The sequence below is a fragment of the Peromyscus leucopus genome, chromosome 8b (genome assembly GCF_004664715.2).
Source record: "Peromyscus leucopus breed LL Stock chromosome 8b, UCI_PerLeu_2.1, whole genome shotgun sequence".
Classification (NCBI taxonomy): Eukaryota; Metazoa; Chordata; class Mammalia; order Rodentia; family Cricetidae; genus Peromyscus; species Peromyscus leucopus.
In genome coordinates, this window is record NC_051086.1 from 88,950,605 (window position 1) to 88,968,384 (window position 17,780).

Consider the following 17,780-nt stretch of genomic DNA (forward strand, 5'->3'; position numbering starts at 1 on the left):
CTAGACTTATTGCTCCACAAAAATTGTGAGAGACTTAAAAACCTGTTTTATATTATAGCTTAGGCTAACATAGGATAATAGTGGTATTTCCAGCTACAAAGGTACTAAATACCATTAGTTTATTTAAAGCCTCAAAGCAAGTTCAGATTAGACTAGGTACCCTGCAGATGGGTTTTTAGATAAACCTCCCCAGGAAATGCAGCCACTCCTGTTCTTGAGGACAGATAGCCAGCTGCAGTCCAGTTCACAAGTTAAAGTTGCCAGCTGTCTGATTTGTTGAACCAAGGTTATAGGCACAAAGCAACTTTATCGTGGCCACAGCCCCTCTCTTGATAGTCTGGCTGCTATCTAGGACAGTAATTAATTAATGCCTTGCATAAAATCTTCGGCAATTAACTCTCTGCACAAACTCCTAATCTCAGTTTTATGATACAAGACTCAAGGTTCAGCCAACTGTTTATGTTGGGTCCTGAAATTTACGTGGGTTACAGGAAAGGAATTAACCAAGGTCTAGAGAGAAACAACTTTTGTCCAGCTATACCGTGGGAAAAGTTTTTCCAACTAGCCAGGACTGCAGAGTATAATCTAGCTTCATAGCTCTGAGAAAGAGCTGCAAGTTTCCTTTTTATGGTCTAACGTTACATGCTACATTTTAAGATTTAGAAGCTTTTTATGTCACTGTCCCTCGGAGAGTGGCGAGTAGCTTATCTCACTCAGCACTATGCCCTGCCGTCACTTTACAGGCTGCACACCAGGGAGCCTCCTAGCTGTGCAGCTTTCTCCCTCTCAACATAAACAATCCAAGCCTGAGAGAAAATGACACCTTTATGATTGTTAATCCTGAAATGTTAGTTCAAAATGTTACTAACTTAGAAATATAGAATACAATGTACAAATTTCTTTATTTCTTCTTAGACCTCTCTACAGTTTAGCCTTTTTTCCTTGAAATCCTTTATAGACTATCTCTCCTTAGTCATAACAGAACAGCTGGAGCTTCCTTTACAGCTGCAGCTGCCCCACTAATTATGAAGCTGAGAGATTTATTACATGTGTGTTATCAGGATGGCTCTGCTTCTTATCGTTTACTCAAGAATTGAAATGTGGCCCTCAAATGTAACTTTTTATATTGCCTAAAGCTTTCCATTGCATACGTATAGCTGTGTAAAACAGAGATTCAGAGCCAACATGAAAGAATAAAGAAAGTTACCATTAAAATGTTTGTGTTTCATTCCTGACCCCTCAGATAAATAGAAAAATTTCCTAAAACCCTGCTACTCTGTGGCACTCTCTTTACAACCCTACAGCAGCCTGGAAAATGGTCTTTACAAGCTGCAATACTGTTTGTTTGTTATTTTCTGTTACTGTCTATACCCATTTTCTTTTCTTTCATCAGCATCTAAGCACATTTTTAAGCATTCTGTACCTGTTTAGAGTTTTTTGTTTTTTGTTTTTTTTTTTTTCAGTCTGGACCTGGCTTTACTAAGCACCTGCAGCCTTCTCTGACCCCATGTGACAAACCTTAAACTGCTAGGCTACCACCCTGTGGCTCTGCTTCGCACATGACACTGGTGGCTATCCCCAACCCCTGGGTTGGTCCAGCAGGCTACCGCACTGGTTCTGGGCTGCAGTTGCTGTTTCCCTTTCCATGAGAGCCGACCCTCATGCCTGTCACCAAGCCTACTTGCCCCAGCTCTGGAAAGTTGCTGAATCCGCTTTCTGGATTCTCCTGAGCCATGTGAATGCTCATCAGGAGGCCCAGGAGGCAACTGTGGCAGCACTGGCTGGTGTGACTTCTCCAACCATGTGGTCGTGCCACACACTGGAGTGCCAAATGTTGTTGGACTTACTTTTTGGGACCACCAACCCCCAAATAATGACACAGAGACTTAATATTAATTATTTAAGGTTGGCCTTTAGTTTAGGCTTGTTCTCAACTAGCTCTTATAACTTAGATTAACCTGCTTCTATTAATGTATGTTCGGCCAAGTGGCTAGTTACCTATCCTCCATAATGTACTTCCGACTTCCTCAGTGTCTCACTGACCTCTCCTGCACACCTAGATTCTTCCCGAGTTCCTCTCTTTCCCTGGAAGTCCCACCTATTCTCTCTTGTCTAGCTATTGACCACTCAGCTCTTTATTAAACCAATCATAAGGACACATCTTCACACAGTGTAAACAAATATCCCACAGCAATGAACTGTATCCTTTTGGACTGTTTCTCAAAAAGAAACCCTATCCTCCCTCCCTCCCTTTTTGATAGGGTCTCTTGTAACTTAGGCTCACCTTGAACTCATTATGTAGCAGAAGATGACCTTGCACTCCTAATCTTCCTGTCTATGCTTCTCTAATGCTGGAATTTGGGGCATGTGCCACCACTCACAGTTTTTATGTGGAGCTGTGTAGGACTTTACGTATGCTGGGCAAGTATTCTACCAATTAAGCCACACCCCAGTCTCCCTTTCACCCTTAAGTTCCTTTTGTCAGGGTGTTTTATCACAACAACAGAAAATTGGCACCAAGAAGTGGGGACATTGTTGTGATAAATCTGACTGCCATAAGTGGGTCATAAGCCACTAGAACTGTTTGTTTCTGGAATATGGAAAAGTTTGGAACTTTGGGTTAGAAAAGTTCTTTAATTCTATAAACAGAGCTTAGTGGGCCATTCTAGGGGAAGCTTGGAAGATAAGAATGCTGAGAGAAATGTAAACAGTGGAGATGCAGCCTAAGGTTCCAGAGAAGAATAGAACTCTTGCCAGGAACTGGGCTAGGGGCCATTTGTGTGATATTTATGCGAAAAATCTGGCTTCATTTGGTCCATATCTTAATGACCTGAATGAAGTTGAATTTAGAGATAATGGACTAATCTGTTTGACAGTGGAAAACTCAGAACAAGAGTTCATGGTGCTGAGAAAGTAGTTACAATCAGCACCCTTAGGGCAAACCCCGGCACTGCACTGGGATAATAGGAAAGATGTCCTGAGAAAAACTCCAAACCTTGGGAGATCCATCTTCTAAAGACCCAAATCCCTTTAAAGGAAGAAAGCATGAGGTGAAAGAGATCCTTGCTCCTCAAAGTCAACTGCCTGTGGGAGAGTCTCCTGAGGGTCAGTGCGCGGAAACCGATGCCACTGTGGGCCAGGAGGGCCAAGTTCCACACCAAGATGACAGCAGACCTTGGTAGGTTCATCCATCTAGCAGGTATTGAAGGTGAGAGAGAGAGATTTAGAATTGAGAAGGTTATGGAGGGAAGCTAAGGCCAAGCAGTCCATCTGTGCCTGTAGTCCATGCAGAGGCCCTGAGAGGTCATTGTATGACTTTGTGAAGGTGGAGCCTTATTTACAGTGGAGACCCAAGGATATTGGAGATGCCAGGACTATGAGACTTCTGTCAAGAGGAACTGTGGGCATGGAGTGGAAATAGCCCCCAAAGAGGCTACATGTATTGCATGCAGGTAGTGGATCTTGAGGGATGGAGCTACCTAAGTCTTTGGGGGCCACATGATTACATAGGAGCTTCAAAGATAATGTTCCCTCACAGCCACACATTCTGATTGACTCTGGGTACTGGAGTCTTAACAGAAATGTCAGGGGTATATGACCTTATTGTGTGCACCAGCCTCAGATCCTGCCTGGAAGGAATCCCACATCTGGTTGGGAGTTGGGATTGATCACCCTACATCTGAGTTACCCTTCGGTTTGGGGTTGTCTGGAGCATAAGGGAGATATCTGGTGCATTGGTGACACTCTGGGAAGGAATTCCTATTAAGCAGTCAGTACATCTTACCCCACACACTTGTCGGGTAGTATTGACTTGTGTTTCAGCTACCAATATTATCAGTGGTGGTTCAGCAGGAGAAACCACCCAGAACTGCTGCCAGGAGCCTGAAGTGTTCCCTTAAACTTTGAGGGGCCTGCACTCAGGTAAAGGTAGATCCTTGGTTTCACCACAGAACGAAGTTCTGGATGAGCCAGTATGAAGCAGTTTTACAGTTTATTCAAATAAATAGGTGGCAGTGGAGAGATGGCTCAGTGGTTAAGAATACTCACTGCTCTTCCAGAGAATCCTGGTTAAGCACCCACATGGCAGCTCAAAACTATCTATAGCTCCATTTCCAGGGAATCCTACACCCTCTTCTACCCTCTGTGAGCACTGCACCCATACGCTTAAAATTTTTAAATTGAAAATTGTTTTTTATACAGTTGATTTCCCAACCGCTCCCAGATCCTCCCCTCTTTCCCACCCACCAAAATCCATACCCCTTCTCTCTGTCTCTCTCATCAGAATACAAATAGGCTTCCAAAACAATAATAAAATAAAATAAGAATAAACCAACCAGAACAGGACAAGACAAATAAACAGGGAAAAAAAGAGTCAAAGAAAAAGCACAAGGGTTGGGGATTTAGCTCAGTGGTAGAACGCTTCCCTAGCAAGTGCAAGGCCCTGGGTTCAGTCCTCAGCTCTGGAAAAAAAAAAAAAAGACAAGAAAATCTGCCAGGCCGTGGTAGCGCACGCCTTTAATCCCAGCACTCGGGGGAGGCAGAGCCAGGTGGATCTCTATGAGTTTGAAGCCAGCCTGGTCTCCAAAGCGAGTTCCAGGAAAGGCACAAAGCTACACAGAGAAACCCTGTCTTGAAAAACCAAAAAAAAAAAAAAAAAAAAAAAAAAAAAAGGAAACCATAATATATGAGCAAAAGATCTGTAAGGTTTTTAAAAAAAAAAACACCTAGGCGAAGCATTGTGAGGGGGAAAAAAAAACCTCCCAAAGTACCATTGAGTTTGTTTTGTGTTGGCCATCTACTGCTGGGTATGGGGCCTGCCCTTAAACTGTGGTTCATATACCCAGTAAGAGACTCAGTTGGAGAAAACTAATTTTTCCTTTGTGAGTAGTTTTCAATTAGAGATAGCTTCTGGGTTAGGGGAAGTGTCTACTTACCCTCTTAGTACTGGGGCCCCATCTGGCTTAGACCCATGCAGGCCCTGCACAGGCTGCCACAGTCTCTGAGGATTCACGTGTACATCAGTCTTGTCGTGTCTAGATGGTTTCAGTGGTGTCCTCCATCCCCTCTGGCTCTTTTAATCTTTCCTTCTCCTCTTTTACAGAATTCCTTGAGCCCTGAGAGGAAGGATTTGATGGAGACAACATATTTAAATTTTTTAAAAATAAGCACACCTTTAATTCCAGTACTTGAAGGCAGAGGCAGGAGGATCTCTGTGAGTTCAAGACCAGCCTGGTCTACAGAGTGAGTTCTAGGATAGCCAGGGCTACACAAAGAAACCCTGTCTCAAAATAAAACAAATTTTTTCTCAAGACCAAAAAAATTAAAAATAAAATCGTACTCATGGAAAGAATAAGACACATGTAAGAGTGCATGGGATCTTCTCCAAGGAGAATTGTATTTAACTGTCTCAGCAGTAGCCACTTAGACCATTAGAGCATCTCAAGTTACAACCCAAAGGGAGGCTAAGGAGCTACAGAGATGATAGCAGTTAAGGGCACTGCTGCTCTTGCAGAGGAATCACATTTGATTTCCAGAACCCACATGGTGCCTCACAACCAGTTCCAGGGGCTTTGATGCCTTTTTCTCGCCTCCTTGTGCACTGCATGCATGGAGACAAAATACTCAAAAATAAAATTGGAAACCTCCTACATTTTTCCCTTTTTTTTTTTTTTTTGATGTGAGATTCCAACATGGCTATAGATGTACTTTGTTTGAGATTCCAATCTGATAAGAGAAAACTGTGATTTTCATTCTTTTGGGGGTGGGTGTTTTGAGACAGGGTTTCTCTGTGTAGGTTTGGTGCCTGTCCTGGATCTCACTTTGTAGACCAGGCTGGACTTGAACTCACAGAGATCCACCTGGCTCTGCCTCCTGAGTACTGGGATTAAAGGCGCGTGCCGCCACCGGCAAGCGATTCTCATTCTTGTAGAAGTTACAGAGAGGTTAAGACTTATCTTTTACTGTAAATATGATTTCTACAAAATGGCAATTGGGAAAGGAAAAAGACCATATAGACTTAGGACATAAGCATGATTGATTTGCTATTTTAATATCTTACTTGGAAATGTCTTTATATAAAAGAAATACTGTCATCTGTATGTAACAATCTTCACAATAAATGTTGTATTGGATTTCTTATTCTCAGCTGGTGAGAGACTACAGTCAAACTCCAGAGTTAATCTCTCTCTTTCCATGTACCCTTAATTTCTCTGTCTTGATGGCTCAGAAGTTAAGAGCACTGGCTGCTCTTCCAGAGGACCTGGGTTCAATTCCCAGCACCCACATGGCAGCTCACAACTGTCTGTAACTCCAGCTCCAGGGGATCTGACACCTTCATACAGACATATATGAAAGGAAAACACCAAGGCACATAAATTTAAATTTTTTAATGTATAAAAAATAAAGAAAAATAGTCACTAAAGGCTAAAGATTCATTTTCTGTACTCTCACGTTGAACAAGGCATGTAGACCCTACCTATGCAGGGGTCAAAAGTCTCAGCCTGTGTGATCTAAAAAGTACTTGAGAAGGTCTGAACTCAGCAGGTCAGAGTCATCATTCAATGGAACACTAGAAGAGAAGAAATCATTACTTGAGACATAAAAACATTATATCTATACATATATATTGAATATATATTAAAACATTATATATACATATGTATGTATATAATGAAGCACATAGGGTATTGTTATGCCTCGGGTTAGCATCAAAAGTAACAGGGCCTTTTTAAAAACATGAGGTACCTGATAAATATGTCAGTAAATTGTTAAATTGTAAAAGGCAGAATCTGATATATAATTAATTTGGTTATGTGAGTCTTTGAGGACTGATTTTCCTATTGCTCCAGTATATATACACAGCTATCTAGTAATGGCACAGTATCATAGTTAACTTCAGCTGTTAATTTTATACACCCTCCCCTTGCGAGGAGGGAACCTCAATTAAGGAATTCACTCCATCAGATTGGCCAGTGGGAATGTCTGTGGGGCATTTTCTTAACTGCTAGTTGATATAGGAGAAAGCCCATTGCTAGTGGTGGCATCCCTAAGCAGGTGGATGTGCCTGCATAAGAAAGCAAACCCAGCAAGCCATGGGGAGCAAGACAGAAAGCAGCATCCCTCCCCTCCACAGTTTCTATCTTGGCTTTCTCCAGTGATAAACTATAACCTCTAAGCGAAGTAAACTCTTTCCTCCCGAGTTGCTCTTAGTCATGGTGTCTTGTCATAGCGACAGAAAGCAAACTGGTATACACAGTTTGTATCACTATGAGATATTAAGAGTCATCAGGTCTTATAAGACAACTGTCTTCATTATCTTAATTTTTGAGTTTAAGATCAATACAATACTACTGGCTATTACAATAATATGTATAGCTACCTACAGCAGGTTACATGTTAATATGTGGCAAAACAAAATAATTCTGAGAACTTTAACAGTGGAATAACTTCCAAGGAAAATGGTGGAAGGTTATAGTCACTGACTGTATGTTATATCAAGAGTGATGTTTTAGTCTCATTTCTGTTGCTGTGACAAAATACAATGGCCAAAGGCAACATAGAGAATGAAAGAGTTTGTTGGGAATTGTAAATCCCAAATTACAGTTCATCCCTGAGGGGGAACCAAGGCAAGAACTCCAGTAGCTTGTCATATCACATCCACAGTGAAGAGGGAGGAACAAGTGCACCCATGTGGCCAGCTTGATCTCTAGCTTTCCCCTCTCCTGAAGCTCTGGACCCAGTCTAGGGAATAGTGCCACTCTCAGTGGACTGGGTCAATTAACATCAAAACAGTTCCTTCACAGACATACCCACAGGCCAACCTGTTCTAGATAACTCTCAATTGAGACTCTTTCCAGGTAATCATAGGTTGTGGCAAGTTGATTTTAAAAACTTTCACAAGTATCTAAAAGAAAAAAACAAACAAACAAAAACACAAATTAAGGTCACAACTGCTGATTTAGAGATGGAACTTACCTTTGTAATTAAGAGAATGTCTTGTTTTCTTTGAAGAGACCATTTAAGTTTTTAACATGTTGCAAGTTTGGACAACTTTATCTTTCCTGAAGTACTTGAAGCTGTAACAACTCAGAAGGATAGCTTTTATTTTAGAGAGTAACTCCTTTCAATCTGGGTGGAGTGAACCTCTGTGCACATTGAGGTGTCAGCAGACATCAGATGTTTGTGTCCTGACAAATTAATATCTGAGTAAAGTCTAATGGCCAATCTCTTCATAAAGAATGTGTCACTCCATGTTCCTAGGTTAAGGAAAGGCAGTGGGTAGTATAACCACCTAGGTCAGCACTGGGACAGAACAGAGAGAGCATTGGGACTATTACAGATTGTGGATGTCAGTCCCGTCCCCCGCCCCCCCCCCCCACAAAGGTGCAAGTAACTAGAGTAGTGAGTAATTCTCTTCTCAGGCAACATGAACCCTGAAGTCTCTTAATACTTCTTACTCATCTGTGTAAGACAGCAGAATCTCATTGAGTCTGTTAGCTATATCCTTTCTGAGTGGCCCATACCCTCTGTTTATCTGAGATGGGCTTATGGTTAATTTTGGAACATAGGTACAAAGCTGTTTAGCTCAAAGTATTACTGTAAGCTGTTACAATTTATAGGCATCCACTTATCCACATGTTACAGAGTCTATTTAGATGAGAATTCCCAAAATCATGCCTTGTCACTTATAGTTGGACTTTTCTTCATGGAGACTTCTTATTAATTATGAAAGCTTGGCCTTTAGCTTAGGCTTCTCTCCAACTAGCTCTTATAACTTAAATTAACCTGATTCTATTAATCTACATACTGCCACTTGGCTTTTTTACCTCTCCTCCATTCTATATGTCCAACTTGGTCTGCATCTTACTGGCATCACTTCTCTTCTTCCCAGAGTCCTTTCTCTCCCTGGAAGTCCTGCCTATACTCTCCTGCCTAGCTTTTGGCCATTCAGCTCTTTATTAAACCAGTCACAGCAATACATCTTTACACAGTGTACAAATATCCCACAATAGTCACTCTGTTAAATACAGATGATTTTCAAGGATAACAACAATAATCCCTTTGGCTTTGGAGAAATTTTATCAACATTGGTCATTACACATATTTGCTTAGAAAGGGGTCCTGGGTTATTCACTAAGGTAGAGAACAAAGTTCCAGTATTAGAAAAAAAAAACAAAACATTGTTATCTGTTCTGTCAAGAACTACTCAAGATGCTTTTTTAATGGTTATCTAAAGTCTCTGGAGATTTCACCAAGAATCTAGAGCACCATCAATCCTCAGGGGTAACCATTGTTGGAGCTGATGGCTCCTCTTCCATTTGGGGGGTAAACATTGTTCCTTATGGTGATTTTCCTGTTTGTAGAGAGTACAAAGTCTGCTTTTGTTGCTGTCGTTTTGTTTGGTTGGTTTTTTATTTTTATTTATTTTTTATTTTTTTTAGAAAAGTGTAGTTCTTTTCCAGTGTCCTGGATATACAGTAAGCATTGCTCTTTTAGACTCTTCTTACTTTAAGGTTTCCCTGAGGTAGCAGGGGTTTTTGTTTTGTTTTGTTTTAATGTATTTTCTTGTTAGGCAATTTCATACATGTTTACAATGCATTTTGGTCATATCTCCAATAATTCTCATCCCCTTTCTGATCCCACTGAACCTTTCTTCTAAACATGTTCCTCACCTACTTGAAAAAAATGTGTTTAAGTGTTTGCCTGCATGTATGTCTGTGTGCTCACCATGTGTATTCCTGGTGTCCATGGAGGCCAGAAGGCAATATCAGATCCCATGAAACTGTAGTTACAGACGTGGTGAGCCACCTCGTGAGTTCTGGGAACCAAACCAAACTGCTCTTAACTGCTGAGGCACTCTCCAGCTACCCTTCTACTTTCATGTTGTTTTCATTTTGTTTGTACCTTAGTTACGGTTTTAGTGCTGTGATAAAATACCAAGATCAAAAGCTAAGGAAAGGGTCCATCACTGAAGGAAGTCAGGGCAGGAACTCAAGTCAGGAACTTGGAGGTAGAACTGAAGCAGAGGCCATGGAGGAATGCTGCTTACTGGCTTGCCTTTTGTGGCTTGCTAGCCTGCTTTCTTATATAACTCAGTACCACCTTCCCAGGGGCATCACAATCCCCTGTGAACTGGGCCCACCCACATCTATCACTAATCAATAAAATCCACAACAGATTTTCCTACGGGCAATCTGATGGCGGCATTTTCTCAGTTGAGGTACCACTTTCCAGATAACTTCTTTGAAAACCAGCCAGGACAATTGACCTCTTGTCAATTTGACACACAAACACATTACTATTGAACAATAACCTTTCCTTTCTCGTGTATCCCCAAGATCTCATGTTAATATCAATATCTCAATATAAAACACACCCCAACTTTTAAAAGTCCTACATTCTTTAAAAATTTAAGCACTTTAAAAGTTCAGCCCCTTTAAAACATCCCAAGTTTCTTTCTAAGTTCAAATTCTCTTTAAAATATTCAGTGTCTCTAAAATATCAAAAGTATCTAAAATATCAAAAGTAAGATTCCAAAATCTCTGTAAAATTCCAAGTTCTCTTTTTGTGGGCTCCAATAAAATTAAAATAAGCTAAATACTTTCTTACCTCAAGAGAATAGTCAAAGTAGAGCCAAAATTCAACAGTGTCAAAAGTTCAGGACTTGATGTCTGGAACCCGCTCCGGATCCTTTGGGCTCCACAGAGCCTTGAAATGGTTCCATTTCTTTTGCTCTGCCATCTGAAGGACCCACAGTTTGTCTCCCAGGTTCACGGGGGCTCCACTCCACAGGTAATGTGTCCTTTGTGTTCGTCTAATGTGGTATCAGTATTTCCAAAATGCTGAGGTCTCTGCTGCAACTTATCAATGCCCTGGGCTCTCTTCGTGGACCTTGACCCTGCTACACGGTGCCAAGCTTCAATTTCATCAGCTTCTGTGTGATGGCCCTGAGGAAACATTTCCCAGAAGATTTCACTTCAGTGATGCTAGTCTCTTAATCACAGCTGTTCCTCAGCTTCAGATGACCAGCATCAATTGTCTCAGCAAAGCAAATATTCCATTTTAGTAGTTCTGGACTCTCTCTCTCTCTCTCTCTCTCTCTCTCTCTCTCTCTCTAAATAAATAAATAAATAAATAAATAAATAAATAAATAAAGATTTTTATCTTTTCCATTTTTTTTTTTTTTTTTTTTTTTGATTTTTCGAGACAGGGTTTCTCTGTGTAGCTTTGCGCCTTTCCTGGGACTCACTTGGTAGCCCAGGCTGGCCTCGAACTCACAGAGATCCGCCTGGCTCTGCCTCCCGAGTGCTGGGATTAAAGGCGTGCGCCACCACCGCCCGGCTCATCTTTTCCATTTTTTGAGAATAGTTTTTTTTCTCACATAACACATCCTGATTATGGTTTTCCCTCCCTCTACTACTCTCAGGTCCTCCCTCTTCCCCTCCCCCGGATCCACTACCTCTCTGTCTCTCATTAGAAAACAAACAGATCTTTAAGCGGTGATGATATGATATGATATGATATGATATGATATGATAAAATATGATAAAAACAAAACCACATGAGAACTGGACAAAACAAACAGAAGGGAAAGGGCCCAAGAGAAGGTACAAGAATCAGAGACCTGCTCATTTACACACTCAGGACCCTCATAAAAACACTGAACTGGAAGCCATAATTTGTACAGAGGACACAGTACAGAGCTGTGCAAGCCTTGTGCATTTTGCCTCAGTTTCTATGAGTTCATATGAGATTTGATCATGTTGACTTAGAGGGCCTTGTTTTCTTAGTGTCTTCCATCCCATCTGCATCTTAGAGTATTTCTGCCTCCTTTTCACAGGGTTTGCTGTGAAAGAACTTTTAAAGTGCCTGAATTTCTAAAGACTGTAGGACTTTTAAAAGTTGGGGTGTGTTTTATATTGAGATATTGATATTAATGTGAGATCTTGGGGATACATGAGAAAGGCAAGGGGGGTTTGATGGAGAGATCCAATTTAGGACTGAGTGTTCCAGCATCTCTCACTCTCTGCACATAGTTCAGCTGTGGGTCTCTGTATTTGTTCCCACTTGCCACAGAAGGAAGCTTCTCAGATGATGACTGAGAAAGGCACTGGTCTATGAGTATAGCAGAATGTTATTAGGAGTCACTTTACTGCTATGGTTTTGTTTGTTTGTTTGTTTAAAACAGTATTATTTGGTCACTGGGTTATCTAGTCTCAGATTCTTGGTCACCCAAGCAGTGGTAGGTATGGGTTCCATCTTGTAGAGTGGGCCTTAAGAAATATGAAAGAGCGAGAGTCAGTAGAAATGTCACAAGAAGGACTTTGAGTTCAGTAACGTGGGATTCTCACGTGTCTAGTGTAGTTGAAGATGAATATCACCTAGATATTCTGGACTATGTGGATGTATAGAAGTTGACATTCATTTGAGATGAGAAATATGAATCCAAGAGTTTATCCCCTAAAGTTTGTAGTACAGGAAATAGTTGGAATTACCTGACAGGGTCTGTCTTTAGTTAGGGTTTCTATTGCTGTGAAAAGACACCATGACCATGGCAACTCTTATAAAGGAAAACATTTAATTGTAGTGGCTTGCTTACAGTTTCAGAGATTTAGTCCATTATCATCATGGCGAGAAGTATGGCAGCATGGTGCTAGAGAAGGAGCTGATAGTTCTTAACATCTTGACTCGAAGGCAACAGGAAGTGGTCTGAGACACTGGGAGTGGCTTGAACATCTATGAGACTCAAGCCCACCTCCACAGTGGCACACTTCCTTCAACAAGGCCATACCTATGCCAATAAGGCCACATGTCCTAATAGTGCCACTCCCTTTGGGGGCCATTTCCTTCAAACCACCACTGACCCTTCTCATGCAGATTGATGTGGCATCATTCATGCATACAAATATATAGGGGGTGGGTCAACTGTTAAGAGGACTTGCTACTCTTGCAGAGGACCTAGGTTCAGTTTCCAGCAACCATGTGACAGCTCATGACCAACTATAACTCAGTTCTGGGGATCTGATGCCCTCATCTGGCCTCCTCAGGCACCAGGCATGCACATAGTACACATATACATATGACTGAAACACTCATAAGAATACAAAATAAAATTATATAACCTACGTAGTTATATCAGAGGCATTTCAATAAAACCTAATCAAGGTTCCAGTGGCCCATTCAGTAAAAGAATAAGACATAAAAGTCTTGTTTTCTAAGGTATTGTTTGTAAATGTATATTGTTTTTGTTTTGTTTTTGAGATAGAATCATATATAGCCTAGGTTAGCCTCACATTCACTTTGGGAGACTGGCTATGAATACCTGATCCTCCTCCCATCTCTGTCTCCTAAGGATTACTGGTGTGAGTGATCATGCCTGTCCATTTTTTATTGTTACAAATAAATAGTTTCAGTTCTATGTATTAGTGTATTTAATTTTCACCTAAGTTATATTTATAATCTTTTATTATAGCAAGCTTAATATATATGATTATATATGATATATGTGATTAAGTTTGCTATAACTAAAGGTTGTAAATATAATATAAATATATATTTATATATAAATATAAAATAAGTACATATATATATTCCCCATCTTTAAGTTTCATCTTCCACAAATTTTCTTTTGGCATACTTGAACCTTCTGGTTTTGTTCTCACTTTTCCCATTTTGGAAAAATCCTTTGCTTAGTATAATACTTTATCATTTAAAAATCTTTTCTAACCTAAAAACATTTTCTTTTTTAAACTGAAAAGAGTCTTTCTTTTTTTTTCCTCCTTGGGTACTGAAGAGTCCAGATCCTAGAACATGCTAGGCATGTTCTACATGTGCTACACCTTCAGGTTTCCTCTTACTTGATAGTTTGAGCCAAGGTCTCATGCCCAAGCTGGCCTTGAACCCCCCTTCTATAGTCCACCCAGTCCTTGAACTGTACTTCTCCTGAAACAGCATCCTGGGCAGCTAGAATCAGAGACCTTCATCACCAGCCCAGCAAAAACACCTTTTTTAGGGCAGGAGAGATGGCTCAGCAGTTAAGAGAGCTTGCTGCTCTTCCAGAGGACCTGAGTTCAGTTCCCAGCACCCATGGCAGGTGGCTCATAATTGCTTTTAACTCCATCTCCAGGGGAATCTGAAGCCACTGGCCACTGCAGACACTTTCACACACACACACACACACACACACACACACACACACACACACACACACGGTTTTCATCAAAGGTTTTTATGTCTGTTTTTCATACTTCAAGGTTCCTTTCTTTTTCTTTTTTGTATTTTGTTTTGTTTTGTCTTATGGGGTTTTATTTAGGAGGGTGCAGTGAAAACAGTCCAACTGGTTAAGATGATTGCTGCCATGCCTGTTGACTTAAGTTTGATCCCCAGGAGAGAACTGACTCCCACAAGTTGTCCTCTCACAGTTGAACATGTGTGTGTAAGGTCACATATATAAAGAAATAAATGTAAAACTAGAACATTTTTAAAATGTGTTAACAGTTCCAGAGGCATTTTTATCTTAGCAACAAATTATAATTAATTTATTAGACTTATTTAAGTTTTACTGAATTAAAAGGAATTTGGACTAAGGTTATGTGTGCACTTACTTAGAAATGAATTTAAATTAAACTATTTTGGGGGAGACTTTATTATGTAAACATTATATGATATATCTAATGGTAGCATACAGAAGCATATATACTAATAAGCCAATATAATAAAAACTTTATGTCAAAACTTAATTATAAGAAAAAGCAAAATAATTTTACCAATTTAAAAGTAAAGTAAATTCAAATATATAACAGAATTTAATAAATGCAGACCACCAATTATTTATCTGGCCAAACCTTTATTGTTGTTGTTACTCAAGAAAACCCCATCACTGCATAAAATTTAGAATGCTTCACTCTTATGCATTCTTCTTAGAACCCAGCCACCAGTTTGAGTGTGTGTGTGTGTGTGTGTGTGTGTGTGTGTGTGTGTGTGTGTGACTAAGACCTGAACGGAGGGCTCAGCATCAACCCTGATAATTACTCTTGGTGTAGGGTAAGTTGAGATAGCAACCTTGAATAGCCGTCTTATTAATGAGAAGCAAACCCAAGTTTGAGACATGGTAGACAGGAAGGAATTGTCAGGCCAGGAATGAATACATTCATTCCTTAGAAAGGTTTGTTGAGTATGCTGCAAAGGGGCAATAGGCTAGGCAATAGCAAGTCACTGCAGCATAACAGAGTATTGAAACAATGCTTTGGGGGAGAATGTCTGTGTTGGAGGGGTCTTGTGGTGAATTATTTTGTATGTAGTTTCCTGGCATATAATCCCTGCTTTGCCAATGTGGGTGTTACTGAAATTTTTAGGATCAAAGCCTGGGCCCTGGCAGTTCTAACACACTAAGCTCAGCTACTCATCATGAATATGCCAATTAAAGGGTTGGGGAGAGAAATGGCTCAGCAGTTAAGAGCACTTGCTGCTCTTGCAGAGGACTGGGTTTAGTTCCCAACACCCATATAGGGGAGTTCACAGCTTTCTGTAACTCCAGTTCCATGGGATCCAACACCCTCTTCTGGCCTCTGTGGACATCTGTGTGCACACAGTTGACATGTATACACTCAAGCACAAACACATATACATAAAATAAAAGGAAACACATTTTTCTTAAAAAGAAGGAGAGGTAATAGTGGAAGTCAGAGAAAGGAGATTCTTTTAATGTGGCCACATTAGGAAGAAGAACAGACCAACAGTCCAGTGGTTCTAGAGTCCATCTTCAGGACCCTGACCTGGCTTGATCTTTAGAGGGGAAGAGGTATGCATAAGTAATCAGTCCAGGTCATGACAACCATTAACCCATCATTGTCTCAATCTTTTCCTTCTCCCAGTCTGAGATTTGGTGTGTGTGTTGAGGGGATCCCAACTTCTTGGGGTCCATTGTTTCAATACTCTATTAGTCAAAGGGAGGGACACAAGTGTCTTTCTAGAATATATTCATTCTTTGATTTACATCCTAATATTGAGATGAACTATACCTGTGTCTGCAACAATTGTCATAAGCAGAATTTATGTAGGATCCAAAGTCAGAAAATACTCTGGTCATGTAACCATGCATAAGAACCATTTCTCCACAACGGCTTGGCTTTAGTTACTTTTGGAAGGACTCCGTTCCAAAAGCCACTCAATTTTTGCTGTGGACTTTGAGACAGGACCTTGCTATACAGTATAGTCCAGGCCAAACCTCAAACTCAAAATCTTCATACTTAGCCTCTCAGATACTGCAGTGGTGAACAAGGACCACTATGTGTGACATTTGTTTGTTCCCGCTCTGGAAATGCTCTCCTTCTCTCTAAACATTCTCTGAAGACATCACTGATTATCCACCCAGTGATTTGATTCCAACTGTCCCTCATCACCAGGAGGAGATCTGTTATGGTTAGTCTGATATGATTCCACCGTTGGTGGAGTAACAAATGTCAAGAAATTACTATCAACAAAATCCTTTATGGCCAATTTTAAGCAACTAAAAGAGTCCTAATGTGTAGCTCTGGTTGGCCTGCCTCTGCCTCTGGAGTGTTGGAATTAAAGATATGCACTACCACATCTGGCTCTAAGAGCAAATATTTAAAGAAACTAATTTGAATATTAAGTACTTGTTTAGAGATATACCCCTTAAATGATAAATGTCAAATATCTTTTGTGAGGAAGTAACATTTGGAGTGCACAAGGTTAGGACAGTCTAATTATCTTTAAAGAGAATTGCAATGGTATACAAACATAAACCATAAACACAAACATTAACACACTAACAATTCTAGTTGGGTGGCTACCAGCTTGATTAAGGGTTTTCCTTAGCTTTGCATCTTAAAAGGCTTATATAATATACTTATTTAAAAAAAAAAAAGCTGGCAACAATTAGCATTGGTGAAAACAGGAGAAAAATAAACTATCAGGCAGTTGAGAGGCAAGGGCCTCAAAACTCAGTAGTTCTGTGTTTTTATCTTGGCCAGAGGCCAGAAATGCTAAACTTACTTAGGAACACTGGTTACAGTTTCTTGTTATTTTTCCTCTCATTATAGATAGCAATGAGCATAACTTCGTAGAAACTATGTATGAGGGCATGACCTAAATTCCAATCTGGTCACAGACTATCTGAATGGAGAGACATATGGACATCTCCTGGGTAGGACACCTGGACCAAGCAGCTCATACCTCAATCTGGTAAAGTTCTGTTAACCCCCAGATAGTCACTCTCGGTAATAAACCATCCTTGGGACCTGCTCTTGAAGGAGCTCAGTTTGCTTCCTATTTTTTTTCTCACTTTTCAAGATTTATTCATTTGTGTATGCATCTCTCTGTGTGCACATGCATATTTGGGTGCTTCTTACATCTTAAACTCTCACCTATGAACCTATGATAAAGTCTTTTCTAAAAATCCATCCTCTGTTGCCCAAGAAATTCATCCATTGACTTCATTAGACAAAAGATTCAGAAATCACTGGCCTGTGGTGACTTTGGTTGTCATTGACTGTTTGGGGGGGGGACCCTTGCCCCCAAGTTAATGATCATCTAAAGTGAGAAAACTGTCACAATCATAAGGATTCTGGCTTTATCTCCAACATCCCTGATTACTATTACTACACACAAAAGTCCTTTACATAATAACTCAACTTATACTTTGGAAGCAAAATTTAGAATCTTTGAATCAGTAGCCTAGTGGCTCCTCCTAGAAATATACCATTTAACTAACATGAAAACAATGTTCCATGTGTACTTGAAAAAAAAAGGTCTTAAAT

At 40.3% G+C, this 17,780-nt stretch overlaps 1 protein-coding gene across 1 annotated transcript in view; it reads left to right on the top strand.

Moving 5' to 3' along the window:
* LOC119086141 (leucine-rich repeat-containing protein 37A2-like) overlaps positions 1-17,780 on the top strand; it is a 71,110-nt gene that overhangs the window by 14,855 nt on the left and 38,475 nt on the right. Inside the window, exon 4 of the mRNA XM_037200786.1 lies at positions 17,064-17,205. Coding sequence (XP_037056681.1) covers positions 17,141-17,205 — 65 coding nt within the window. The 5' untranslated portion in view covers positions 17,064-17,140. The remainder of the gene's footprint in view (positions 1-17,063; positions 17,206-17,780) is intronic.